The 27455-nt window shown below is 44.5% G+C and overlaps 2 protein-coding genes across 12 annotated transcripts in view; both read right to left on the reverse strand.

Annotated features, from left to right (window-relative positions):
- Positions 1–636: 636 nt before the first annotated feature.
- Positions 637–13551, reverse strand: tfcp2l1 (transcription factor CP2-like 1). Its single transcript, XM_064326750.1, has 15 exons — positions 13291–13551; positions 12227–12375; positions 10649–10722; positions 8067–8172; positions 7277–7383; positions 6838–6990; positions 6380–6490; positions 5680–5777; positions 5466–5517; positions 5175–5268; positions 4830–4920; positions 4389–4453; positions 4044–4186; positions 2544–2595; positions 637–2321 (listed from the first exon to the last, which is right to left on the reverse strand). Exons 1-15 carry the CDS (start codon positions 13350–13352, stop codon positions 2284–2286), a joined length of 1395 nt encoding a protein of 464 aa, XP_064182820.1. The 5' UTR covers positions 13353–13551; the 3' UTR covers positions 637–2283.
- Positions 13552–14166: 615 nt separating this feature from the next.
- Positions 14167–27455, reverse strand: part of clasp1a (cytoplasmic linker associated protein 1a) — an 83031-nt gene continuing 69742 nt past the window's right edge. For 9 of the 11 annotated variants that reach the window (XM_064326749.1, XM_064326748.1, XM_064326747.1 and 6 more), the window contains 7 exons: positions 23405–23552; positions 22561–22807; positions 20579–20769; positions 19981–20109; positions 19323–19529; positions 19018–19134; positions 14167–16924 (listed from right to left, as the gene is read on the reverse strand). In XM_064326749.1, the coding sequence (XP_064182819.1) occupies positions 16838–16924; positions 19018–19134; positions 19323–19529; positions 19981–20109; positions 20579–20769; positions 22561–22807; positions 23405–23552 (1126 nt within the window). In that variant the 3' untranslated portion in view covers positions 14167–16837. Of the gene's footprint in view, positions 16925–19017; positions 19135–19322; positions 19530–19980; positions 20110–20578; positions 20770–21841; positions 21905–22560; positions 22808–23404; positions 23553–26512; positions 26630–27455 lie in introns of all 11 variants that reach the window. The other 2 variants (XM_064326743.1, XM_064326744.1) reach the window with 1 other exon arrangement.

The raw sequence follows: 27455 nt of genomic DNA on the forward strand, positions 1-27455 counted from the left end.
AAGGTGCCTGTCATGGACACAGACTGATTCCGTCTGTGCCTTGTGATTGGTTGTCCACAGATACCTCCAGGAGTGGGACACATGCCACCGCCATAGCATTGAATGTATGATAAGTCACAAAAGTGTGTATCAGTGCATACACACAGTTCAGCTTCAGTACAATAAACCTGGCATCTCCAGCAAAACATCTCACACTTTGCCTCAACCAAAAGGGCCTTTTCAGAGAGAAAACCTGTTCTAGCTCTGAAGAGTACGAAACTGTCTCAATACATAACATTTATAAATATTCACTTACGTCACAGGACTTTCTTGCAACAGCAATTTACATCTCAATTATACTTCCTGGTTCAATAAATGTGATTTATAGGAAAACACACATCACAGTGTGTTTTCTTGCAAGACCTACAAACACCTCTTGTAAGGCAGTTAATCGCTGAAATTGTAACAAAAGTAACCTTGAAGAACTTCTCACAAAACCAAAGTAAAAATCAGACGGAAACAATATTCTTCTCATGTGGTGGTGTCATCAGGCAGCCATTAGAAGGGACTAATGCTTGACTTGGTAAAGAAACATTTAACTGGATTTTAATAGGCATTGTGCACAAAACGCCAGACTTAATTACAAAGAGAGAATCATTCCAGTGCAAAATGCTTTATTTTGGGGAACATGCTAAGGCAGGAAAGAGCTTTCAAATCTAATTTACAGATGTTACTGAGCAACATCCAAAGATTCAGCCACATTTTACAATCAATACATCGGGAGGGAAAATAGCACACATTTACCGTTAAGCAAAAAATGAGAACTTGCAGCAACCATGACTATAAACACTGATAACACAGGACTGTACTGTATTACAGTAGTTACAGCATAGAAATAATATATTAAATAATACAGTTTTGTTTTGCAGAGCCTTAAACTAAGAAAATAAAGAATCAGTTTATTCTTGAGACAATATGACAACACTAAACAACATAAGCAGCATATTCACAAGGGGTCTGCGAAACACAAAAGCAGAAAATACACTTGACATCCATCTTCAGTGGTTCTACACACACACACTGCCCTTAGTCACTACAGATTTGTTCATTTGCTTTGAACCTATATCTTTCACATCTGCATTTTCAATTGGTGACACATTTCATGCGATTTCACTGGATTTAAATATACAGGGACATTTGGCCATGAAGAAATTTTGACCAATTGAAAATATACAACATGTACACATTGTAATATTACATTTAGTCTAAGACAGGACAATCACTAAATTTTTGGGGGGATGATATTAAAAGAATTTTCATGTAATGGATATGATATCCAGCTATTGGAGATGTTATCTGAAAACCTGGCTGTGATTTCTAGAACAGCTGTAGAGATGTGAATGCACCTTCCTGTGGACAGGCATGCGTAACTGTTCTGAGAACATGCCATGAATCCAGGTACACCAACAAACGAATGATGTTTATTTATATACTGTAACGATATGCAGGTAACAGACCGTGTCTTTACAGGTCTATGGTATGATTTTCGGAATTTAACCAGCAGCATTTAAAACTTAAAAAGCCTTTACTGACAGGATGCACGTGAGGCTGACATAAGTTTACCTGCAGGAACACAATCACAGAAACAGACCATCCAGCTGTGCAGCGATGCCTGTATTTTGTTGATTGTCAAAGGTGGAATATTCAGGGGTCAGAAAGTAAAAGTTTGGCTATGTGTTTCTTCCTCCCAAGAACTCAGCCAACTGATTTCACTAACACGTTCTACCTCCTCGCTGAAGAATTATTTATTTAGTTTATTTAAACAGGGACAGTGTACAAAGAACATTAACCTTATATAAAACAAGGAAAGATGTAATGTACCGGGTTATAGCAATTTGCTAATTTCCACCCGTAGTCCCTGGGCAGGGATTGAGCTAATTAGCAAATCCAGGTGATTGGAACAAAATGCTGCAGAGGACCTTTACTTTCTGGACCTACATTTTCCACCTCTGTTAACTGTATATTTCTAGTTAAGGCATTTCAAGCACCAAAAAACAGTATTTTAATGGATTTAGAGATTAGTCAACTTTCCACTGATTTTATGCTCTCAGACATTCCATTTTTTATAAGAAAATATTTTTAAATGCATTTTTTATTACACACAATTACACACTTCATCAAAAGTCAATCAATAACTTAATATAAAAATACAAAAAAGCAACAGCTGAATTTTTCGTAAACTGAGTTCCAGATTTCATGGGGAGAAAATCTCTTCCATCTTCTCTGCAAAGCTGCTCTTCCTGTTCACATCAGGACAACACTAAATCCATTGCTGTTTTTATCTGCAGTTAAAAAAAAAAAGAATTACATTTTACTTTTACTAATAATCAAATTCAAAGCTATTTTAGCAGTCAGGTCATAAAAAGCTAACATTCTGTAGAGGTGAATTACAGACCATATTATCTCAGTTGACAGGGTTTATATGCATAAATAAAACATACTGTATAACAGACATTCCGTAATGTTGTACAGTAATCGATTTTTGGACATAAAAAGGCCTGTACCTTTAAGTGGGTTTATAACAAAGCACATCTCCTCAGTGAAGTTCTGAATCATCTGAAGACAGAAATGTCACAATTAAATTCAATTGCTCCCACAGTACGAAAATCAGACCCTATAGTGTTCATACAGCAGTATTATACATTTTACACCAAAGCCCATCTTTAAAAGTTGTACAGCAGTTATCAAAAATATAGCAACACTGAAAGGAAGTGTAGAAAAACAAAATCCAGGTCCGAAAGAGACCTGCCTTGACATGAGACCTGACATGACCTACACTGTGCATTGAGGCTAACAGGTTAACTGTAAATTATAACTGAGCATTATAACTATGAGTTATCCCTTTGTCTATCTTCTGTCAAGCATTTCGGGGTGTTCCTGTCCTCAGAAGGCCACGTTGACATTTGCTGGTTAAACTGTAACAAAAAGCCATCAGTCTACTGGAAACCAGTTGTAGTAGAGGTCATGACCTTAAGGTTTTGACCTCAGAAGTTAGGGCAGTGTGCGTGCGTATGTGTGTGGATACGTGCGTCAGCATTGGCGTGGTCCGGATCCTATACCAGATCTTAAGAGCTACACAGCATCCCCAATTTGATGTCCTTTTAACAAAATTCAGTTCCTAATTTTCCAGTTCTTATTCCAATGACACTAGGATCTTTCAAGTCCAAAATCACATTCATGAATTTACCCCATATCTCAGCAAAGGCAAATGACAAGCAAGGATGGGACGTTCTTCCATAATTGCTACAGACCGTTTTCTGTAGTGGAATTTATGTAAATCCAAAATGCATCCTGTGAATAAGTAACCTGGTCCCGTTTGATAAAAGACTCTTGCGCTGGAAATTGTTCCCACGGTTACGCTTGAAAAAGTGGAATAATTAATGAGCCATTTTACGCACAAATGATCTTTGTGTGGCCACTTAAATGCCAGGGCACGTCTGACCGACCACAGCATAGGTTAAACGGGAGCCGTGCGACCCTCGACTCTCACTGGAGATCCCACCCACAATTCCCCTAGCATGGAACCTTACTGACTGCATGTCCCACCCACTCTTGCCCATGCATGGAAACTCACTGACTGCATGTCCCGCCCACTCTTGCCCATGCATGGAACCTTACTGACACCACGGTCAGTCGGTGCCATTTGCCCTCACTCTGAAAGCAGCACTTAGTTCTGAATAACATCTTGGAACTGCGTGTTTTCACCCTTTTCACCCATTTTTAAAAATGTCTTTCAAGATTCTAAGTGGGAGTTCCAAAACTCCATCGCTTTACCAGTTACCAGCAGTAATTGTGACATCGGCATTAGAATGTTCAGGCTAGAACATTCTAAATCGCATATTTAAGACCTCACACTTTCCTTTGCAAAGAGCAGAGACTGAGACAGATAATGTAAGGAGGGAGTGAGAAAGATCCCTTGGGCCCCGGCGGCTGTACTTTCAGGTTATATCTCACCTGGTCAGCCCAGTGCGGTATCACCTGTGATACACCTGTTAACCTCTCACCTCGTCAGATACCAGCACGTGGATGCCGGTGCGGCTCTGTCTGTAAACCTGGCTGATTTGCTTCGGGGAGATTCTGTACAGGTTGGCGATCTTCTCAGTCAGCTCCTGGAGAGTCAGGTCCTCCAGGTAGAGCGCGTGGTACACTGCAGCAATGAGACAATTGGGGGATAGAGGGGAACAGAGGGACCAGACTCAGCGAGGGCAATACCAGCCTTGCCATGGTGCTGGGTGAACAGGTGCCTATCTGTGTACCTGCCTTGTCTTGTGAACTTGTTCTTTGTGAATTCGTATGCCCATATCTGCTCTAACCGAAATGTTATTAAATCTGTTGGCTTGGTAACCTACCGTCGCCTCCTGCGTGCTTGGGGTGCTGTTGACGAACGTACACCGTGAGGCGCGGCTGTATGCACCTGAGGGAGACCAACACACCTGTCAGAGACACACTTATAGCGCACTTCAGTAACTCTACACACATGGTCTCTGATGCAGTGTGCAGTTGATATGCATCGCTTCTGTGAGATGCATGGCATAAGCAGGAAATTAAGGTTTGACAAGCTCTGGTCAAAAGCAGAGGTGATGAGCCTAGGTGAACAGCGGAGGTGATGAGCCTAGGTGAACAGCGGAGGTGATGAGCCTAGGTGACCAGCGGAGGTGAGAAGTTCAGGTGAACAGCGGAGGTGAGAAGTTCAGGTGAACAGCGGAGGTGAGAAGTTCAGGTGAACAGCGGAGGTGAGAAGTTCAGGTGAGAAGCTCAAATGAAAAGCTGAGGTGAAGGTGGAAACTGACCTCCCTTTGGTGGCATTGTAAAGGCGAATCCCATCAGCCGGTCCGCATATCTGAATGAAGTCCTCTTTGGACATCTTCAGGAGGTCAGCGCCTTAGACACGCAAAACAGTGAGGATCAACAGTAGCTTCATCTGCCCCCCCCCCAACTCCGCCCCCCTGTCCCGTCCACCCGCTTCATAAAACTGCACAGCACTAAGGGGGGAATAAAAACAGAATTCTGGATTTGAATCTTGCTCACTGCTATCATTACATTACTACATTACTAATGCAGCATAGCGCATGGGGTTTTATGCTAAAATAAAAGCTACAATCACTCCTCTTCGTACAGCGCAGTCCCGCACCTACCCGAGAATCTGGAGAAGAGCCGGCAGAAAGGGGAGAACCTGTGACGATGCAGCCAGACCTGGGTGTCCTGGGGGCTGCAGGACGGGAGGAGGTGCTGCAGAAAGAACAGGGGGAAATACCATAGAGTGTACACAGGAACCGGAGAGGGTAGGAGCGGTCAGGGGGTGGGACTTCACCAAATTATGTTAGCTGAAGGCATGTTTGCCTGTCTAGTTAAATGTACACGTCTGTGGGGAATACAGAACCACTACAAACAAATACCTGAAAGAACACAGCCTTCCCTGTACTTACATCAGAGCAGCTGGGCAGGAATAGCTCCCCCTGCTGGTTTGGAGAGCAGTTTCTGCAATCACAAGGGAAAGGACAGAGAAAGAAATTTGGTCAGTGAGTCAGCTGCCTTGACTCTGGCATTTGGAATGCACAGGTTTTACGCTCAGTAGAGAAATATAAGGGTTTCTAAGGGAGCGCAAAGTGGAGGGTAGTGGTGTGTGTGAAGGGGGCGTACCCATCGGTAACGCTGCAGGGGGGTGGGGAGCTGTGGTTGGCCGGGGACGGAGTGCTGGTGGTGCTACTGACACGGGGTATATCAGGCCAGGGAGAACACTGCAGAGTGGAGAGAGAGAGGGAGAGACAGGTACATCAGGCACAGGATGGATACATTCTGATGTTGCCATTAGAGTTCTCAGCACATCCACTCAAACTGTCATACACACATGCACATTCTAATACACACACTTACACACACTGTCTTACGTGCACGCACTCATGCTCTCGCTCTTTCATACGCACACACCTAGCTTCAACGGTCAGCACTTAAAGGTCATTACCTCTACTGTAACTGGTTGCCAGCAGAATGACCGCTCTCAGTTACTATTTGACCAACTAAGGTCAGCGTGACTCTCTAAGAACAAAAACGCCCCCAAAACACCAAACAATACAAAGACAAAGCAAACTGGTTATGACTGCACCGTGAGGACGGCCAACGACCACAATATCTTACCAACTAACCCAGGATAATCACTGACAGGGACTTGCACAGAGGGGTCACGACAGGCACGTGCGGGGAAATCTGCCCAGCCCTGGGTCACGGTTTATCCAAACTTGAGAACTGGGGCACAAGGAGGCACACTGTGGCCCCAGTCATACTCTCTTCTCTCCCCTCTGTCACCAGTGCTCTGCAGTGAGAGAAGCTCTCCTGCCCTTACCTCTGTCAGCAGTGTGGTTTCGTACGAAGGCTGATATTTCTCCCGGTCCTGAAGGGACCGCTTCTCAATCTTCTCCCTGTCAGTTTTCAGTTTGCGGTCAGCTCCTTTGGGCTTCATGAGGACAGAAACTCCTTCAGTGAGTCACACGTTCACAGGACACACATTCATACATTCACAGGAGACGCATTCATACATTTACAGCATACAAATTCTCGGGAGACACATTCACAAATTCACAAGACATTCACACAACACACGTTCACACTGTTACACGGCACAAATTCACACATTCACACATTGACAGGACACCCAGACAAACCAAATCTGTCAGTTGCCAACAGACAATTCAGAAACAAGGATAGGAAGGTAGGCAGCAAAGGCCAAATTAAATAATAAAATGGAGATCAAAATAAATATTTCCTTCCTCAGTGGCTATGAATTCATTCAGACACCTTTACCTTGAAGACTTTGACCTGACAGCTGGAGGAGTGCACGTGCTCCAGGTATTCTCCGCTCTCGTTCTGAGTGAAGGTGTCGATCTGAATGCGGAAGGGAACCCCTTTCTCCCCTCCGTGCTTTCGGGGGGTGAACTCTGTGCTGATGCAGTGGACCTGCAGCACAGGAGGGGGGATGGTGAGTCCCCGACCCTCCCCCTCGCTGGCGATATTCGAAGCCCTCAAGCCTCTTCACTGCGCTGCCACAACTACACCCGCCAAGCAGCACCGGTTTGGTGAACACTATGGAGCCGAATCGGGTGTCTGGAGTTGGCTGAGTGACACAGCAGCTCTGCAGCACGAGGGCTCTGCAGAACCTGCTGTGAGAGAAAGCAGCACATTCCCAAACAGGCAGGAGGGGCCCCCAGTGGAACATTCCAGAAAGGCGCAAGGATGGCTCTACCTGTACGAACACCGAGGCGTTCTTCACGGGATCCCAGAGGAACTCGATAGTGTTGAGTTGCATTGGGTGCGCTTGCGGCTCCAAAATCCCCACAGAGAGAGGGATATCTGCGCAAAAGCCCACCAACAGCCTTATCAGTCCAGCTCACAGAAGCCATTCTGGTATGGAAGCCCTGCGTGGCACTGCACTTCAGCACTTCAGCACCCAGCAGCTTCTAGTCAGTGGATCTCTCTGTATTAAGGTGACGTTTCTCCTGGGGGTGATCCAGTCAGCGCAGGCTGCCTGGTCAAAAATGGCTGCCAGCTAAGAGTACAGACTGCATTCAGTCAAACATTCGTCCTTGACTTGCCACAGTGTTACACTTTTTCATCACAACCTCAGTTCAGAGGGTTAGTTTTAATGATCACTGAGCTCTTGTTTTCAGATAAGACTATATGAGCGCAGTTAAGTAAGCTCAGGATAATATCATATGATAAATGCCAAAATGTAATGTAAACGCAGAGTAATAAGAGTGGAAAAACTGAAATTTAACATGACCCAGGCACTATTGGTAAATAATGCATAGCCTAAATTACTCAAGCAAATAAGGAGCAGTAATTACATGTACGGACTCACTATACATTTAAGAGTAATAATTATGTGACGTTTAATTATCATTAAAATGAATAAAACTATAAATGTATAGTTTATAATGTAACTATAAACTATAAAAATATTTTTTATTTTATCAATTGTCAAAAACTGATTTGCGTTAAAAATGCAACACATAAGATGGCGGCGCGTGGCTAACCGATATCCAGGAGCCTGTCACCCGGCCTGCTCCAGCGCCAGCCCTCCAGCTGCTGGTGCTCGGTGTACTGCAGCCGGCGATCGTGAAACAGCACTCGCACGATGCTCTGGAAACAAGCAGGGCAGCACTTCACCAGGGGGCACCGCGCGCTCCACACGCACTCCACAGCTGTCTGCAGCGCGCGCAACACAACGCAACGCCGTGGACAGCTTTCCCAGAAGCCCTCCCCACCACTTGACCACACGTGACTGTCGCCCAACAGCGGGCTGACAGCTCAAAGTGTGTCTCAGTTGACTCCCGTTGTAGTATCAGAAGACTCATAGGCTTCGCACTCAGAATAATGGCCACGGATTCCTTAGTGACACTAGTCAAGGGGGCTCTGAGGAACTGGTGAGGAGGAAACGGACCCCGTCAGGGCTGTTGGGCCCTTGACAATGGGCAGCCACAATCTCTGCAGTGTTTACACTTAAATCAGCCACAGCCACTGTATGGAATATCTAGCATCCGTTAGGCCAGTGGTTCTCAAACTCGGTCCTGGGGGACTCCTGTGTATGCTGGTTTTCATTCCAACCTCAACAGCAATCCCAGAATTTTAACAAGCTGTCAATTTTTCTTAATTAGGTGCTTTTCATGTTTTAGAGCTGGGGTTCCAGAAAGGGCCAGTGTGGGTGCACACACCTGATTCTACTAATCAATCACTAGAGTCATTGCTAAGCACCTTGATTAGTAGAATCAGGATCAGGTGTGTGCACCCACACTGGCCCTTTCTGGATAAGACTGGGGACTGGCCATCAAGACGTACGGTGTAAACGTAGCCCTAATCGCCAACTATTTAATCTGTCTGTTCTCCCAGTTCTGAGAGGGTTTAGTTAGCGTTTTTAAAGGAAATTAAATGTAGGCCTATAGTTGGACAGAACATTTTGATTGGACAGAAAGTCACAGCACTACATCACACTGACAACAAAGGAGCCCCAAAAGTATCAGAGCACTCTTAGGATAAAGGATCCAGCTGTATAAATATATGCTATGTAAATGCGAAGTAAAAAGTTGTAAGTCACTCTGTATAAGAGCGTCTGCTAAATGCCTGTAATGTAATATTTATACGTATTCATTTTACATTTCATCAAAAGGAATCAGTGGTCATTTTTTCAAGTGTTTACGTATGAAGACTTCAACAGAAAGTCATACACATTAAGATACATACACATTTTTTTTTTTTTTTTTAAATCACTTTCTTAATCAAGCAAATGAAAGCCTAAGCATCAGCATTTACACACTAATGGCATCCTTTAATGATGGTTACATGCTGAACTGTGCAGTTTCAGAAAATTACAGATTAATTACTAATTAAACAAAACATTAAAATATAAAATGATCAGAACATTAGTATCCTGTAAAAAGAAACTTTTCCCAGGCTAGAGCACTCACATTCATGCATGACTGTCCCTGCCTTCAAGACCATATCCTCATTTGTTTGTCAAAGGCATCTACTGCATTCTGGTGTCATTAGATGGACTGACTGCACATCACAGGAAAGGCTAATGTCTTCACAGCCTAGTGACAAAGAATTCACCAGCGGCTGCACTTACTCTGAAATAAGCTTCACTTCAATTAACCAGCCAACTGTGCACTAATCAACCTTTAAAATTCTACATTAAATGGGGGTGGGGGTTCATTTTATGATGCAAAACGACTGGACGAAAAAGAAAGGATGATCTATAAACTGGCGATAAGCAAGCAGTTAGCCGTTTGATTGAATTCCACCCATGGCAAAGAAACATTCATTCTGGACACCTAGATCATAATGATATTAATAAACTGAAAGAAAAAAAATAACCATGCAGCTCTTAAACTGTCCCGTAATGCACCGTTTACATATCATAATGTGTTTGCATGTACTGGCACTGTGAACATGCACTCCTTTTGAGTTCACAAACATGGATTTATTCATAAACCATTAGTCATCTTTAAATTTAACACTTGGATTTTTGAATAAATAATGTATGATAGGGACATCAAAGGCATCTAGTGTTATTCATCCGCACAGGTCATAGCAGGCATGTTCTTTGTACAAGAACACTTTTCTATTGACTAATGAAACATTTTATGATAATAATAAAGTACTTAATGGACCTAAGTAGAGAACAACCCTGATGCATTTGAGCATTTACTACAGCAATGGTAAATTCTTGTCAATATTTGCAGTAGCTAAACTTAAGATGTTTTATGAAGACAGCATTCTATAGTTTTCAACATACAGTAGCACAGAAGATATCAAAATCATAAAATCGACTTTCACAGTTATAATTTCAGAGAAGGAAAAGTAACTTGTGAAGATGTGATATTTTGGTATGCAGTAATGTGAAATGTGCGTGGTGCTATGCGTGTGCTGTGTGATGTTAGATGTTGGCTGATAGTACCAATGTTTCCCACAGTGGTACCCAACCTGAAGCTGAAAGCAGTGTTGAGGTTCACCTGTGTGTTGACAAACCAGGAAAAAACACACAAAAGCAGACAGAGGTAAAAGGAAGTCACATTAAACAGTTAAAAAAATAAATACATACACAGTACCTTAAACCTACCTTCACACATTTGCTGCTTATATCTGTATACTCCACTAGTTTTCTGTTAAGCATACGGATTTCGTAGGACTGACCTACATTTTAAGACATTAAAACAAACCTGATTAAAATTGAAAAATGAAAAAAATCATTCAAATCAGAAAAGGTTTAGTTGGAAGGTGAAATTGAAGCATATTTTCTAAATTCAGGCAAAAATACACCTCTTGCAATGGCAAGAGTTTATGCACTTCATAACATCAATATGAAATGCCAGTAAACTGCTAGTTCTTAAAACTGCACTTATTATTGGGATATTAAATCAACATTTAGACATTGAAAGCAATCATATTTCAAATGACATTGTTTTTGTTGTATGTTCAAAAATAATTGATACACCAAAAACTAATCAAATTACCACAAAAAAGATTGCCGTTCTACATTACTTTAAGCCATTTCTGTTGGTAAATGTTTTGTTTATTTAAAAAATGTCTCAAAAGTATCATAGCACAGGACAAACTGACAGCAGGATTTTAGACTATATTTCAATAATGGCTTAGAGACTGGATGTATGGAATGGATACAGGGATCAGCTATGCTCTTCTACACAAGACAACACAAAAGAGCACCCAGTAACACTGAGGTCACACTTGGGTGCACAGTGGCCAAATTTGACCTGAAATGTCCTGTTTCAGTAGGGTAGCGGTTTTCTAGGCTATACCTACATTGGGACACACTGTGCAAAGTCTAGTTGTGCAGTGCACTGTATTCCTGTAGTGTCTGGAATTGCCACACACACAGGGGTTAATTATAACAAAACCTTGAAGGAAACAGTCTGAATCTCCAAGCAAAACGTGCCTTCTGAAAGCATTGGCTTGAACCACTGCTGTTTCTGTTGCTTTGCTTTAGAGGTGAAATCAGTTAGTGCTGTTTCCTTGGAAACAGCTTTGAATAAAAGCTGTGAAAAAGCATAAAATGTACACGTGTGAGGAATCAGCTTTTGAAAACACTAAAACATTTAGGAGGAACAGTAGAAATAGACAGAGTGGGGGGGAAAAACAGCAGTACGGGTCCACAGAAAATATAAAAAAAGAAAATATCGTAACTTAAAGGCATTTATTTTGAGGGGGATGTAAAGTGTGTACATCATGTCTGTTTAGTGCATTTGTAAGTGTGTACAATTCAAGGTGAACAAGTGTAATGGGGAGTGGCTCAATATATCAAAGATCCAACATTTCTCAAAATCTGTTCATCATAATAAAAGATTTGAAACAAGCTGGTGAAGATGAAACTAAAACATTGACAAACATTTGAAAAAAAGTATCTTGAAACAAGTATTAAATGAAGACTAGAATCTTTTAAGCCATAAAAATGCTTACAGATCACCGCCGACATTTGGGTAGACGGTGCCTATTGTATTATTTAGATTCACTTTGGTGAGTGTGATAAAATACTTGGCCAATGTGCATTTCTTCAATGCATGATGTTGTGTATGAAATGTCCTCCCTCCCTCTGCATTTAACCAGTGGGCTCTATTCAAAAGCACTGTACACCTAAATTCAAAAACTGACTTTCAAAAACAATTAAAGAAGTTAACTGTACCTTGGTTTAGATAAGTCAGGGTCTCTTCGTGCGTTTTTACCGCAGGCGACGTGGCTGCATATAGCATATACTGAAAAGGTGGTATTTTGGCGTCATTCCCTGCTAAGGGTTGTATGCCATCGTGCTTGTAGAAAGGTGTCATCGCATCGCTATGGGAAAAATAGAGTAGATGCCACTCGTTAATCAATTCAGATGGAAAGAATGCTTTTTCACTTAGAATAAACTGGAGATCCAGTTAATGACGTTTAAGAACTCTGTGAAATTGGCATTGCTACGAACGTGCACATGAACTCTAATGTGGTAAATTCGTGCGACTACAATTCCAATTTCAGCCCTCTAAATTTAGGAACAATTGTTGGGTCGTTGTAGGCTACGTCTTTATAGTCTCAGCAGTTCTAAAACGGCGTTGCTCAACCATAGGCATTTAAAGACACGAGAAAGCAATCCTGTAAACTTCTGAAAGTTAAAGGAAACTCATCTGATCCGACATCCCTTATAGTCCTATAATTAGATATAGCATTAACTGTAGCCAAATTAAAAACCAAGACAAAACGATAGATTGACATGAACAAAGACATTCCTCAAATTCATTCACTTTACCGCGAACAACACGCATACAAAATAATTATTTTGTGAACGATTAATAATTATGATTTTGCACTTCTGACTGACCGATTGATTAAAATGATGCGTTCAGGATGCAATACTCTTTCAAATTAAGAGGACTAATTTCAGTTTCTTCAGAAGGTTATCTATCAAGCTCACAAGCATATGGTAAATAAACATTTTCATTTAAGCAATGAACACAATTCCTAAAGTGACACGTAATTCATGAAAATTAAATTCGCCTGTGATGTACTCAACGCTAGTCTACTTCTTGTAAGCGTGCCAGCGTAAAAGGTGCTCCTACCACCTTGTGCTTTTAGTGGAGAAGTTAATACAAAGCTAGACAGCTTTGTGCAGTTGTGCTGTTACCCTTGTAAGCAAAAAAACAATGACAATGTGTAGGTCATGATCCGTTACAATATCACTTGCAGAGTGCTCGAACCGAGATGCCAACTCACCGGAGACAGCTGGGTGGCGAGTGTTGGTGGTAATTTTCAGGTTGGTAGTGCCAAAACAACATGTTTTCCAGGGCTCTGTCAGTATCCAAGCAGAGAAAACTGAGCTTGTGCTGCCTCACTTCCAACCAACAGGTTGTTAGAGCTTTGTGGATTCACGCGACTCGCTGCTTTTATTACCGCACTGACGTCACACTATTAGCATACCTCAGATGACCTTCCGAATTGGACCGATGCCAGTACGGTGAGTTACATGTTGCTTTAATGTCAATGTAGCTTTTAAATAGTTTTCCCCCTCAAAAAATAAATGTTAAATCTTGCAAATAAATAATAAATACAATATTGTCTTGATGGATACAAACGTGCTAGGACTGACAAAACACAGAAAATACGCGATTTATTAAATCCGAACTGTCAAAACCACGCATCATGATCTCCATTCCTTTTAACACACCCTCATAACCTGCCATGTATTGCTTTCCTTGTCTTTGATAGGATAGACATTACTATATTGCCTTACATCATGTTATCCAGAAAGTGAAAATAACAATTATTTTAAATCACAAACCTCCTCTCTGTGCTAGAGAACTAAACATCACGTAGCCTACACTAAACAAATAGCTCTCTGCTAATTATACCGCGTTCATCCTTATGATGAAGGTACACCACGGAGACGCCGGTTTGTTTTGCCAACTCACTGTTCTAAGGGAAAGCCTTGACATCCGTAACGGCAAGTGTCGCACAGTTAATATTTCACACAGCTTAATATATCAGCACACTTATAGTTAACAGCCGTTCAGACTCCTGTAATTAATTTCAGCAATCGACTTAGATTAATGTATCAAAGAGACATAAAGTAACAGCAATAAGACAAAAAGCGAGCTTTGAAGTCGGTTTATTTCTAGAGCAAACTGAAGTTTATATTTTCGCAAATTCTATCACAGGTGGGTGTTAACAAAAAAGGGTAGTCTGTACAGTTGTCATAATACACACAAAATAAAACAAAAATATAAATACAGATATGGATATTACATGACAAAAGCAAAAAAAGAAGAAAAAAGAAAAACAGAACATGCGCAGAGAAGGATTTGCTAGGATACGATTTCTAATGGCCGATGCATCAGCGGAGTAATATGAACAGTAAACCACTTTTGTCATCTTCTACAAAAACACTGGCTTTCCCCTTACAGAAATTAGACAATTATTTGCAAAGGGTCGAGGTTTCCATATGACAAAATTGCAAATTACTTGTACATGGTCTTAAGCGGTTTAGTAAGCCATTTAAAAAGTACTGTCAGACAGAGCCAAGGCACGCGCACATAGTGTACCTTTTTGAAAAGCCACATGCCTCAATACGTTGCACTACATGAGAACTAAGGGTACTTCATACGTCTGTTCTGTAATTGCATCAGACCGCAGCCCGTGGAAACATGGACGTTTGGAGATCAAATTTTGGTTGACCCATTATGCCGTTGCATTTAGACTCAGTCGCTCCGCAGGCGGAAATTAATACTGTATGTACACGTTAAGTGGACAGCGAAAAGTGGCCAGGGTGCTTGTTGTTAAATCAGAATCAAGTAGCAGCAAAAATAAGTGTAGCTGAAACATGCAGGCTATTTGCTAACGTGCAAAACATGAGATCATAATGACCCATTTTGCTTTCTAATAAGTCTGCGAAGCGGTGAAAATAATGTACAAAACATTGTGATTCTCATTTATAATTTTCTTTCTTCAACTGCAAGAATTATGACTATACAGTGGGGTAGGTGACAACAAATTTGGAATTATAAACAGAGGTTCCTTCCTTTGACTTTATTCTGGTATATTAAATGCATTACATTAAATGCATTAAATGTGTCTTCACATTAGAGGAGAAAAGACTGTATTTAACAGTCCACATAGCGAAACAGTACTTTGAAAAAGAAAGTAAGGCCTGGTAGTGTCTTAAGTGTCTGTTCCCCAAATATGTACCAGTAACATTCATAGTAATCAGGAATCTGGTGCTGGAATTACACTTGAAATGCCATTTTCTTAAGACAAATCCTGTCAAAAGTGATTCTGAAAATGTGATGACAATACCATAGATTTGGGATTCATACAGTGCTTCGACTTATCAGCACATCCAAGAAATGGACATTTCTTTCTCCACAAAGTAAAAAAAAAAAAAAAAAAAAATCAGTGTTCTTGCAACAGGCAGACCCAGCTTGCTCATAAGCAGCACTTGCCATAGCAGGTCTGCGAACAATCTCATTCACTGGCACTTATATTTAAACATGTCATCTCAAGGTATTTCCCAGTTATAAACATTTTAACATTTCCGATTGTCAAGGTTTTTCCAGGAAAAAAAGGATTACCTCTGATTGATCTTTTTCCTCACTTGTTTGTCTTCACATTTGTGGTCTAACTCGCAATTCTAGGTTTTAACTAGAGATCAATAACTTACACAAAATAAGGAGAACACTGATAAGGACATCACTACACACAAGTAGCTTTGTCATCCTTTCCTTAAGCTAAGCAATTTGCCAGCAAGTCAGTCTGCTAATACTTTTCATTTTATGAGGTCCCTACAAAACATTCTGATTTGTTTTACTTGATTTGTCACTAAAATAATAAAAGACAACATTTCATCTGGCCTTCATAGTGATTGACAAAAGTAAAATATAAAACAGACAAAACTGCTATGCAAATTTGACTAAATACAGGGGTGACAGTGTGGTCCTCAGACACTGGTTAAATAAAAAGTCCCATAACATGGAAATACAAGACGCTAATTTTAATACTACAATTTTTGGTTATTACTGTACCCAAACCTCAGTGTTAAATTTTTACCCCTGTTACAATTCTCTCATGTAATCACTGGGCCAGCCAAATGATCGTCAATCACAAACCGAAATTCAAGTGAACGATTAGGCCTAAAATAAGTCTGCCGCTTTACAAAGGATTCTCAAATGCAGGCTCTTCAGAGTTTAGCGTTTACACCCGAAGAGCAGCGACTTTGCGGAATGCTGCGAACTTCCTTCTTTTTTTTTTTTTTTTTAAAGAACGGTTTTCTTTTTCATTTTTGAAATTTTAAGGGCCTCTGCCGAAAGCATCGCTCGGGAGCCCCGGAGTAGGCCTCGCCTCCGGCCTGCTGACTCATTCTCACACGCCTAACTTTTTCACTCTTGGCTAAAGTAACCGACCGCAGTTCAAAAAAAACACGCCCGGCGCAGCGAGGCTGAATTGCAGAGCGACGCACCCGTGTCTCGGAGACTAAAAAAAAAACAACCTGTAAAAAAAGCATTCACCACTACCTCAGGACTCCGTACATTCATCTTTCTATAAAACAACGGGGAGGGGGAGGTATGGGGGGGGGGCGGGGGGGAATAACGTGGAGTAAAAGGTTCACATGAACATAAAGAGGATGAAAGGAAAACACTGATTGCAACAAGCGAAACGTTCCCCCTCGAGCAGGTCTGCAGGGGAGCGCGCGGAACGGGGAGGTCTTTTGACGAGGCACGGCCGTCCGCGCCGTGGCCGGGCTTGCAGGGTGCCGCGGGTTCGACTCCGGCTAGCTGTGCGTGGACACGTCCGAGGAGCTGCTGCTGTTGCTGTTGGTTGTTTGGGCCCTCTTGATGTACAAATTCAACAGCTTCATCTGCAAGAGACGGTGTGGTGCGACACCGTTATTAGGACATTGGTGACAGTACTGACATCCACATCCAATCAGAGAAATGGTGCTGCAATCCAGAACCAATAAAAAAAATAGCTAGTTCCCAGGGGCATAATTGTCTGAGCAAATGAAATGACAAGCAGATGGGGGGTGGTGGTGGTGTACATGAGGGAGATATCCGCAGTCAGGGTAGCCTTAGTTATGAGCAGGACAGAGCCAAAGCATCGTGTCCCAGGAACACTAGAGCCTGGCAGGGGAAGGGGATCTGTTGGCCGCTGTTCAAGGTGATGTGGCCATTCTAAATATTAACAACTAAATACTACAGCACAAACGATGATAGCGGCGAGTTTGGAATAACTCTCTTATCAGTACTTGGAATCGCCACTGATTAGATTCCAAACCAACATTGTTGCACCTTATCACTCTTCCATGCTCGTTATGTTCCTGAAACTTCAGATAGTAAAGGGTTTAAACTGACGGTGAATGTCCCGAGGCAAAGTGCAGGGCATTCACCGCACGCGTACCATAGATATTCAGCTGAACCATAATCAGATCATCCGCCATAGACATACCATAGATATTCACCTACCTTAATCATAATCAGATAATCCGCCATAGACATACCATAGATATTCACCTGAACCAAAACAAAATCATCTGCCATAGACAAACCATAGATATCCAGCTCAACCATAATCACAATATCCACCATAGACATACCATGGATATTCACCTGAACCATAATCACACCCTCCACCACAGACATACTGCAGACATTCACATTAATCACTAATCACACCACACAGGCCACTCCTGTGCCAAGGAGAAGTAAAATACCCATTTTCTCGGAAACAGACTAGTTATAAAGAGAATGCCCATGTGGGAAATTCAATGCATCAACAGGTCAGGCCCAAGAATATATATCACTGACCATGCAGCGCTGTCACAGGCAGGAAACAGGACACACTCACTTTAGGATGAATTGCTCCACGATGCTTTTTCCAAACATATCTACATCCTGGATTTGATCTGCATATGTGCATCCTCGCCATCACTAGCCACACCTCCTTATTGCTGGCCACACCTCACCAACGCTGGGAAACACACAGCCTCCTACGCCCTGGGGGCGGGGCTGCCAGCCACGGCCTGCACCTACACAGGTAGGATCTGCATCCATGGAGACTCAAATCTGGCCCCTGGTGGCCAGTAGTGCTGCTGGTCTTATCCACACCCCTCTAATCAGGGACAGATTCAGGCCCACCTGGTACACCAGGTGAGTGGGAAACTCTGGCCAATCAATGGCAACGCTCAATCAAATAAGAGTTCTACAGCAGGTCTACTGTCTTCCAGGGCCAGGTTTCTGCAGCTATGGTCCAGTGCACACCGCATTTCAGGAGCTGTGCTGTGCAGCGCTGCACCTAGCTGGAAACATGGTAATAATTCTGCTCTTGTTCCACGCAAAGTTAGCCATTCTGCAGCCCCGGGACGGTAGAGGGCCAAATCATTTAGTTAATACTGAACTAACAGCCACTTCCCTTCAGCTCCACAGTCACGTCTGACGGAATCGCAAGCTACCGATAAACCAGGGGACCCAGCGCGCCTGGAGCCCGGGGGTATGCGATATCAGGCTGAATCCTGCTAGCTTCGCCGTCACGCTATCGCTAAACGCTCCCTGGCGTTTGACGGGCAGCGCTCGTAACCCATTGCGCGGGAGGTTCCCCTGTCTCCGCGGGGTGCGTGAGGTGACCGCGGGAACCGGCGCTTTCTGCCCCGCGCGTCTCCACGTGCGCGAGGTCAATATGTAACGGGACGGGGGGGGGGGGGGTGAGGGCCCACCGTGGGGTCACACCTGGCCTCCCCGCCGGGCCTGCTTATGCAACCCAAGGTCGTGCCCTGGGGCGAGGCACGGACCGCAGCCCTCCGGCTCGCACACCGGTCAGAACCAGAGGCGCAAGGCTTAGACATACACGGGAAAGAGGATCGATCGATGAAGGGAGGCCCTGGAGGGGGGGGGGGGGGGGGGGTGGGGTGGGGGGCGCAGAGGACTTTGCGACGGCGAGCACATGACGGCCAGTTACCTTGCTGCCCGTGAGCTGGGCCAAGTGAGGCTTGAGCTCTTCGCCAATCACAGAGTAGATAGCAACCAGGCAGAATACACTGGCCTTGCGTACGCTGCTCTCTGTGTTATCGTAGCCCTGTGAGGAGACAGAGACACACACACACACACACACACACATTCAGTGAGCAGAGTTCAGAGGACGGGGGGGATACAAGTGCAGTAATTCCCCATATGGATGAAGTACAGTCCCAAGTGAGACAGCAAGTGTAAGAGCCGCAGGCTGGATTGAGGGCCTTGGCAGCTGCCCTACAGACGGACACACACCTGCAGCAGACCGGGAATGATGTCGGGCAGTAGCTGGTGGAGAGACTCCTTGGCGATGCGCTCGATGACCTTGGTCTGCATCTTGATGGCGGCCAGGTTGATGGGGTAGTCGGCCGTCTGCACGATGGGGCACAGGACCTTGATGCACTGCTCCGGGTGGATGGAGCCGGCCAGCGTGGAGGCGGCTTCCTCTGCTGCCCGCACCACCTGTACACACAGATACACACACAAACACACATATATATATATATATACACAAACACACACACACAGACATATACACACAGACACACACATATATACATACAGAAACAAACACACACACATACATACACAAAGATGCACACACATACACACAGAGACACACACACACACACAGATATACACACAGATACATACACACACATACAGAGACATACATACACACACACACACACACAGACACACACACACACAGATATACACACACACACACACACACAAAGACACGCACACACACAGCAGAAAAGCAGCGTTGGAGTAAAGTTACAGTAGGAGCCATTTCACTGCCCCTACAGTAAAAGGTACCACAGGTGCTCCTGAAAAGCACCTGAAATGTGTCTCTGCCAGGCACAAACAGCACCTTAAGGATGATAGAATGGCTCCGGCCCGCCCTCACCTCCTTGTGGGAGTCTTTGTGGGCCTCCAGGGTCTTCATGATGGTGAGCTCGGCGTAGTTCTTGAAGCGAGCCGGCTGGTTGCGCAGGATTTCCTTCAGCACGCGCAGGGCCAGCGCCCGGATGGTGTGCTGGAGACAGGGGGGGTTACGTTACTATCAGAGCTGTGAGTGTGTGTGTGTGTGCGCGTGTGCGTGTGTGTGGGTGCAAACGAGTGTGTGTGTGTGTGCGTGTGTGAGTTTGGGTGCAAACGTGTGTGTGAGTGTGTGTGTGTGTTCATGGGCATCTGTGTGTATACAAGTATGTATGTCTGTGTATATGTTTGTTTTCATGTGTATCTGTGTCTGCATGCACAAGTGCTCGTGTATCGGTGTGTTTGTGTGTGCGTTTGTGTGTATGTGTCCGTGTGCATAAATGTGTTGGTGCATGCATGCGTGTGTATGTGTTTATATATGTATGTTTGTGTGTGTGTGTGTGTGTGTGCATGTGTATACGTGTGTGTGCGTGCCTGCGTGTGTGTGTGCGTATGTATGTGTTTATATATGTATGTTTGTGTGTGTGTGTGTATGTGTATACGCGTGTGTGTGTAATGAGACCCACATCTTTGTCCCCCAGCGTCTCCAGCAGCAGCAGCAGGATGGTTTTGAAGTGCTCGTCCCACACGGCCAGGTTGTCCTCGCGCGTGATCTTCAGCAGCTCCACCAGAGCCCCCCTGCGCTCCTCCACACGCTCGTTGTGATTGGACAGCTCCTTCAGCAGGTCCGCGACCAGGTCTGAGTGGTCCAGAGGACCTTTGTGGGACAGAAACAAACCAATGTCAACAAAACATGCTCCGCCCAAGAACTCTCACTCTCTCTCTGAAGCACAGCCCTTCCCCATCTGCACAACCAATCACAGGTCTTTGCCCCATCTACGCAACCAATCGCAACCCTTCCCCATCCGCATGGCCAATCACAACCTTTCCCCCATCTGCACAACCAATCACAGCCCTCCCCCCATCTTTGCAACCAATCATAACCCTTCACCATCTGTGCAACCAATTAAATCCCAGTTAAAAGATGCCCCCAGACATAAAGCACCCAGGTAGATTTTACCAGCAGATGTGCCAGCAGAATTTAGAAAAATAAATCATCAGACACAGCAAACGGGATCTACCCAGTCTTTAAAAAGAGCACACCCGTGCAGTCAGCGAGTCTCACAGCTCTCTATCCCTGGCTTTAGTACACAAATGCTTGTTGACTTTCACTCAGGGTTAGCAGGGGACAACACACAACACCTGGCCACCCTTTTCTCAATGTACCCCAGTTAGCTTCAGTGGCTAGTGGGAATTTGTGGAGTACAAAAATGACAGCCTTCCATCAGAGACCTGCATATGATCAACTACCCAGGCACAGCAGTCCTGTCCAGTCCAATTCAGCTCAAGTACAGTTGCAAAGCTGAAATGCGCATTATTGAAATTTTTACCACTGATTAATATGGTTAATATCATCATTTATTCATGCATAGTAGTTTTCGGTGCAGAACAGTGTTAGTTCAGTCATACCTAATGTTTGGTGCAGTACACATCCATGTATATATGAAAAGCATGTTTCACCTGATGCATCCAATATTCAACTCTCTGCCTCCCCTTTAACTAATCTGCAGCTAACTCAGAGAAGAATGCACAGGTGCAGGACTACTACAGAGAGGAACGTCACTATCACACATTAATAACTCTTAAAGGGACGGGTGATCATGCTCAAGCTGGCCCAGAGGAACCCGTATGGAAGAGAATGGATGGTAGTTTGGTAAACACCCCAAGCACACAAACACACACACACACACACATAAAGGTTAACTCTATAGATGAATGAGAGTAGGCACCTTTGCCAGGAGCAAAGCCCTTGGGATGTAACATCTTGTTTTCACCGCAGTCCTGGCGACGGCCTGCGGGGGGCGACAGCAGGGAGACAGTCACAGACTCCGCCACACGGCCTGCTCTGGCAGCTCAGGAGGAACCACCGGCCTTGAGACTGTCGTCAAACTGACCAGAACTTACCAAACCCACCCTAAGTGTGCGGATGAGACCTCAGCCAGAATTTTAGCACAGCAGGTGAAGCTAAGCTTCAGGTGAAAAGTCAACCAAATGTTTCTCATGTAAAGATTTGAGCAGTCTTTAATGTACTTCACTGGTATTCAGCAGACCTGCTTACTCAGAGAGGCTTACAGTGCAATGATACTGCAGGATCAGGGATAGATTTTTTTTCCCTACAGGGAAGGGGCAGGGGTTTGTGCAGGTACTACGCCCCTCCGTTTAACAAAATAGTAAAAGGCTTCTCCTTTTCTGATGCCCTTTTAGTACTGCTGTTGCCAAACAGGAGTGACAGAAGACTGTGACTTCGCACTATGAAACCATGACATCACACTATGAAACTATGAGATCATACTATGAACCTATGACATCACGTTATGAAACCATGACATCAGACTATGATACTGTGATATGACACTATGGAGAAAAGGTGAAAGACAAAGAGGAGAAGAGAGAGGGACTAAGTGGGTGTGATGGCACAAGGGGACCTGGGGATGGGGGGCCGCCTTACCGTCTCTGAACTGCTCCACGTCGTCGTCGAACACCGCCTCCTTCAGGGCACTCTTGTCGTAGGCGCTGATGGTGTCGCCGTAGCTGTAGGGGTTGTACTCTCGAGCCCGGGGCCCGGCGAAGGAGCGGGGGGAGGGGGTGTTGAGCAGCGAGGTTTTGTTATCCAGTGCCGTTCGGCAGCCCTCCACGGCGTCCACGCCCAGCCGCGGGTCCAGGCCGGGGGACGCCGCCACCCCGTCCCGACCCGACTGGGTACAGACAGAGGGGCAGCCGTCAACATCCCTGACACCAGGATACCTCTCCCCTCGCCCCACCCACCCAGCGCACCGCACCCATTCCACTGAACAACTCAACAGAGGGCACGTCATCCAAGTACTGACTGCATATGCGGGACACCACTTAACCTTAAACCTTACTTAGTACGTCACTTTAGTAAGCATAGGCAAACTCAAAAGTCAGGAAGTTGTTGTACAAAGATATTCAATGCAGCCTATTTACAAAATTAATTAAATCACTGAGTAATAATTACTTCACCTAACTACTGACAACACCCAGCAGAGGATGGGCTCCCCTAAAAGTCAGGTTTTTCCATAGATTTCTCCCACTGGGGAGTTTTTCACCATTGTCTTTTTTAAATCTTGCTTTTGCACAAGTTCAGGCACAGTCCCAATTTGATCCATTTCCTGCTTTCCTGTAAAGCGTATTTGTGACAGTCTCTCTTTAAAAGTACTATACAAATAAAACTGACCTAAAATGAATTTAACATAAATATTTTAAAGAATGTGGTGTTTCCTCAGAACGGGTTATCGCTGAAGGGCGTGGAAAGATTCAGAAAGGCGACTCACGGCGTCGTCCTTCTTCCCCTCGCGCTTGATTGGCTCGTTCAGGTCCTCCTGGCTGCGGTAGCTGAAGCTCTGGATGGCCTCGGTGACCCCGCGCAGGGAGCTGTAGATCTCCTCCGAGTTCATGTTCTCCGTGTCATACTCCAGCATGCTTAGGGCAAGACCACAGAGACAAGAGCAGTCAGGCACCGGGGCTGGGACACACACACACACACACGCACACACACACCACACACACACACACACACACACACACACAGACAGACACGCACACACGCACACACACACACAGACACACACACACACACACACACACACATTCACACACACGCACACACACACACACACACAGAGTGAACAGCCTGAAGTGGACTGGGAGGACATGTGAAAGGTGCGTCCTTAAAACAGGTTTCCTGTGGGACAGTCAAGCTCGGTGAAAATATCACAGCCGTCCAACATGTTTCCTGTGGGTCCAAATCAGTTTTAGGAGGGGCCTGTCCCAGTTTAGCCTGATTCTTTGTTTCACTGCTGTTTATCATTCATAAAAAAGCTCCCGGATCATTGAGCCACCCAGTTGAGACCATGGCTGTAGCAGGCTGTACGTACCCCATGGTTTACCACCGACTGGTACATTTTCAGGGAGGAAAAGCACAAGACTTAGTTGAAAATGTTAAAAATCACCAAGTCTGTGTAAACTCCTGGAGAACTGAGGGAGGGCACAGGGTTTTAAATTTGGGACACAGCACAACAAACGCAATTAAGAAACACCCTTCATCAAATTAAAGTGGACTTGTGAACACAAAGCACTGTTCTGAGATCAGGCAGTGTGTGAACAGGAAGCTCCTCAGTGACACGGCTCACAGTTCTGAGAACAAGAGGGGAGGAGGGGGGAGAGCATGTTCGGTACTGCAACGAGCAGAGGCTGCGCAAGGGAGAAGAAACAAGTGTTCGACAGGAAAGGGCTACTTCACAATCCGCCACTCACAATGCATGCAAGGGTTAAACAGAGTGAAGACTCCCCAGAGCCAGGAGGTGTACAGCAGAAGCTGTCTTCAGAGGTGTCACAGTATTTTCCATGTCCAAAGTGAACTTCGCTTAGTTTATAGATAAAATGTGGAACACAAGACTCGGCTTTAGGGGGAAAAAAGTCCATCTAATGTCCTTTGTTTGGTCTGTTTTATAAATATGAAGGGTCAGATTATTAAATGGAGTGATTTCCAAGGGGCATACCAAAAGGTTAAGAGGCTAAGATGCTAAAAGGCACATTCTATTCTTTACTCCACAGATGCCCAAAATTCGGAGAGCAATCTCCTGTTTAGAATCAAGTATGTGTGTCTCATCTGCCATCCATGTGGAAAGGGGGGGAGTTGTTTCCGCTTCAAATTTCTAAGACAAAAATGTTAAGAGCCGTGTGTGCACTAAGGCTGTCAAAAGTGCCATGAAATTGAGTCTGAATATTAGCTTTTGTAATTAGTTAGAGTTTGAATATATTCGAATATCTTTTGCCTATAATTCACAAAAATAAGCCGCTTATTGTCGGGCGCAATATGCACATGACGCTCTCTCTAAACTGGCCTGCACGTTATTTTCCACAAGCGGGCAGTAGAATAGAGGACAGCGGTGAACTTTCATTACTACATCTGGGGCTTCATTTACAAAACGTATTTTAGATCAACTGTGTGGCGCGTGCGTAGAAAATCACGTCAAAGTAGTGATTTAAAAATTTCAACATGACTCGATTTGACCGTAGAAACGGTCGTCGCTCTACGTCAGGTCTTCACTTGACTTATGCACGCAAGTTCATTTTACAAATGAGCCCCCTGCAGTTTCTATAGCCTAATGCGCAAATGAATAAAGCATTTTCACATGGATGTAATTTGCCACATACCGGCATTTATTAATCATCGGGAAATTGTTCATAGGAAATCCCTGTTTATTTCTTAACACAAAAACTATTCAAACGGCTAACCTGTAGCCTAAAACAACATAAATTACTTACTCTGTTTAACTTCTTTCATCATCCAATTTTATCAAAATCTTCAGAAAATAAAGGAAACATAGCCTGCCATGGGAACATTATTTAGCCTAAATTGTTAGCTGACCAGATCTATTTAACGAAGTGGAAAAAGAGACTGGCTCGCGAGGCTAGCTGACCAGTAACGTTTGGTGTCCATGGAGCTGAAAGTATCACTGGAGGTTATTGGCAAGGAAAACCAGACGATCCACTTGCCCTGGGTCCAGGGCAGAACGTTTTTTGTTGACAGAGGAAGTAACGTTAGCACAGGAAATAAACTTTGCGTGCATGAACATGATTCGCCGCATGAAATTAAAGCCTGCATGTTAACTTTGCGTGCATGAACATGATTCGCCGCATGAAATTAAAGTGTGCATGTTAATTACAATACGCGGGATCCAAAACTAATATTCGAATGCTCAAATTTAGGTTCGAACTTTAAAAAAAGAAAGATTTTCGAATAGTTTTCGAACTTCGAATATTTTTTGACAGCCCTAGCGTGCACCCGTATAGCATAAAATTAAGTTAGCGTATGATAACTGTCAGTTGCACCTGTGGCAGAGAGTGCAGTGTGTCCTCTACAGAACGTACGGAAACGCTCAGAGCCATTTGCCAGTCAGCAGGCCCGCGTCCTTCCGCCGGGCTCACGTCACCTGGAAACCGTGCACTTAACCGAGGTGTGCACGTGCGCACCACGCAGACGCAGGGAGGGACTCCTTCGGTTTTCTTAAGCTGCGTGCGTGAATGACCTCAGTTTAGTGCACGGTTACAGTCGGGTCTATGAGCTGACAAACAGCTGGAAAATCGAGGCTACTCCGAAAAGGACATCAAAGGGTTCAAGCAAATATCTGGAGATTTCAAAGAACAGCCCAGGTGAACATTCCAGACAAAGTCCAAACAGCTGACGCTCTGTTGACGGACGCACAACCGAATGATCTCTGGGTTATATTTGAAGAAGCACTGATATATACGAACTGGGAATATTCCACACAGGTAAAATAACTGAGAACGCTATAAGACGATGCAGAAGGGACTCCGTTACTGACGCCCCCCCCTCCTCTCCCGCATACTGTGACACCCCCGCGGAGGCGTGTTACCTGGGAGAGTAAGCGCGGCGGAAGGCCTTGAGGGAGGGGGCGGCGGGGAGGGGGTGAGGCGGCGGAGGGGGAGGGGCGTGCTTGGACAGCCCGTCGGCACTCCAGCCCCACAACCGGCTGTACCCACAGCCCAGCCAGGAGAGAACGGGGAGAGAGACAGAGAGACAGAGAGGGGGAGAGAGAGAGCGATAGAGAGAGGGAAGGAGATAGAAAAGCAAGAGGGACAGATGGAGAGAGAGGGGCAGAGAAAGAGAGAGAGAGAAAAGAGAGAGAATGACAGAGAGAGGGAGAAGAGGAAAGAGTGAGAGCAGGAGAGGGAGGGAGACAGAAGAAAGGAGGGAGAGAAGAGAAAAAGAAACTATAGTCTGAGTGGCAGGTTAGGGGCATGCGTTTATTAGAGAAGAGTTAAGAATTCTCTAGAAATCCATAAACAAAGATGGAGCATTCCACATCCCTCTTTTCCTTTATATACCAGCGTGTATATGTTGACCAAAACTTAATATTTTTGAAGACCCATCTGTGGGACCTGCTTTTGCTGTAACGTCAGCCGCAAGCGTAACATTTTCAGAAACTCAGCAAAAGCAAGAAAAAAAAAAACAGTGGAAAAGGAGAAAAAGTCATCAACCGTTTCTGTCACCGATTCATTCCTTTCTGTCTGCTTTCAGCCAATCTCAGCCGGTGCACTGAAACACAAGCTTCGGCTCTCTTGGCCTTTAAGAGGTTTTGTGCCTGGCGCCCATTTAGCAGGCAGCAGGACGGCCTTCTATCGACAGGCAGGGTTCCTTCACGCCCCAGTGCCTGCGCGGAACTCCCTGGGCCCACAGACCGGGACCACAGGCAAACTGCTCCTTTGTTTACGGAGTCCCAGCAGAAGCTTTTATAAGAGGTCGGGCGGCCATTCCTTACATGTCAGTCCTGTCAGGACCGAGACAAACGCCGCTGA

Source organism: Anguilla rostrata, chromosome 3 (genome assembly GCF_018555375.3).
Source record: "Anguilla rostrata isolate EN2019 chromosome 3, ASM1855537v3, whole genome shotgun sequence".
Taxonomy (NCBI): domain Eukaryota; kingdom Metazoa; phylum Chordata; class Actinopteri; order Anguilliformes; family Anguillidae; genus Anguilla; species Anguilla rostrata.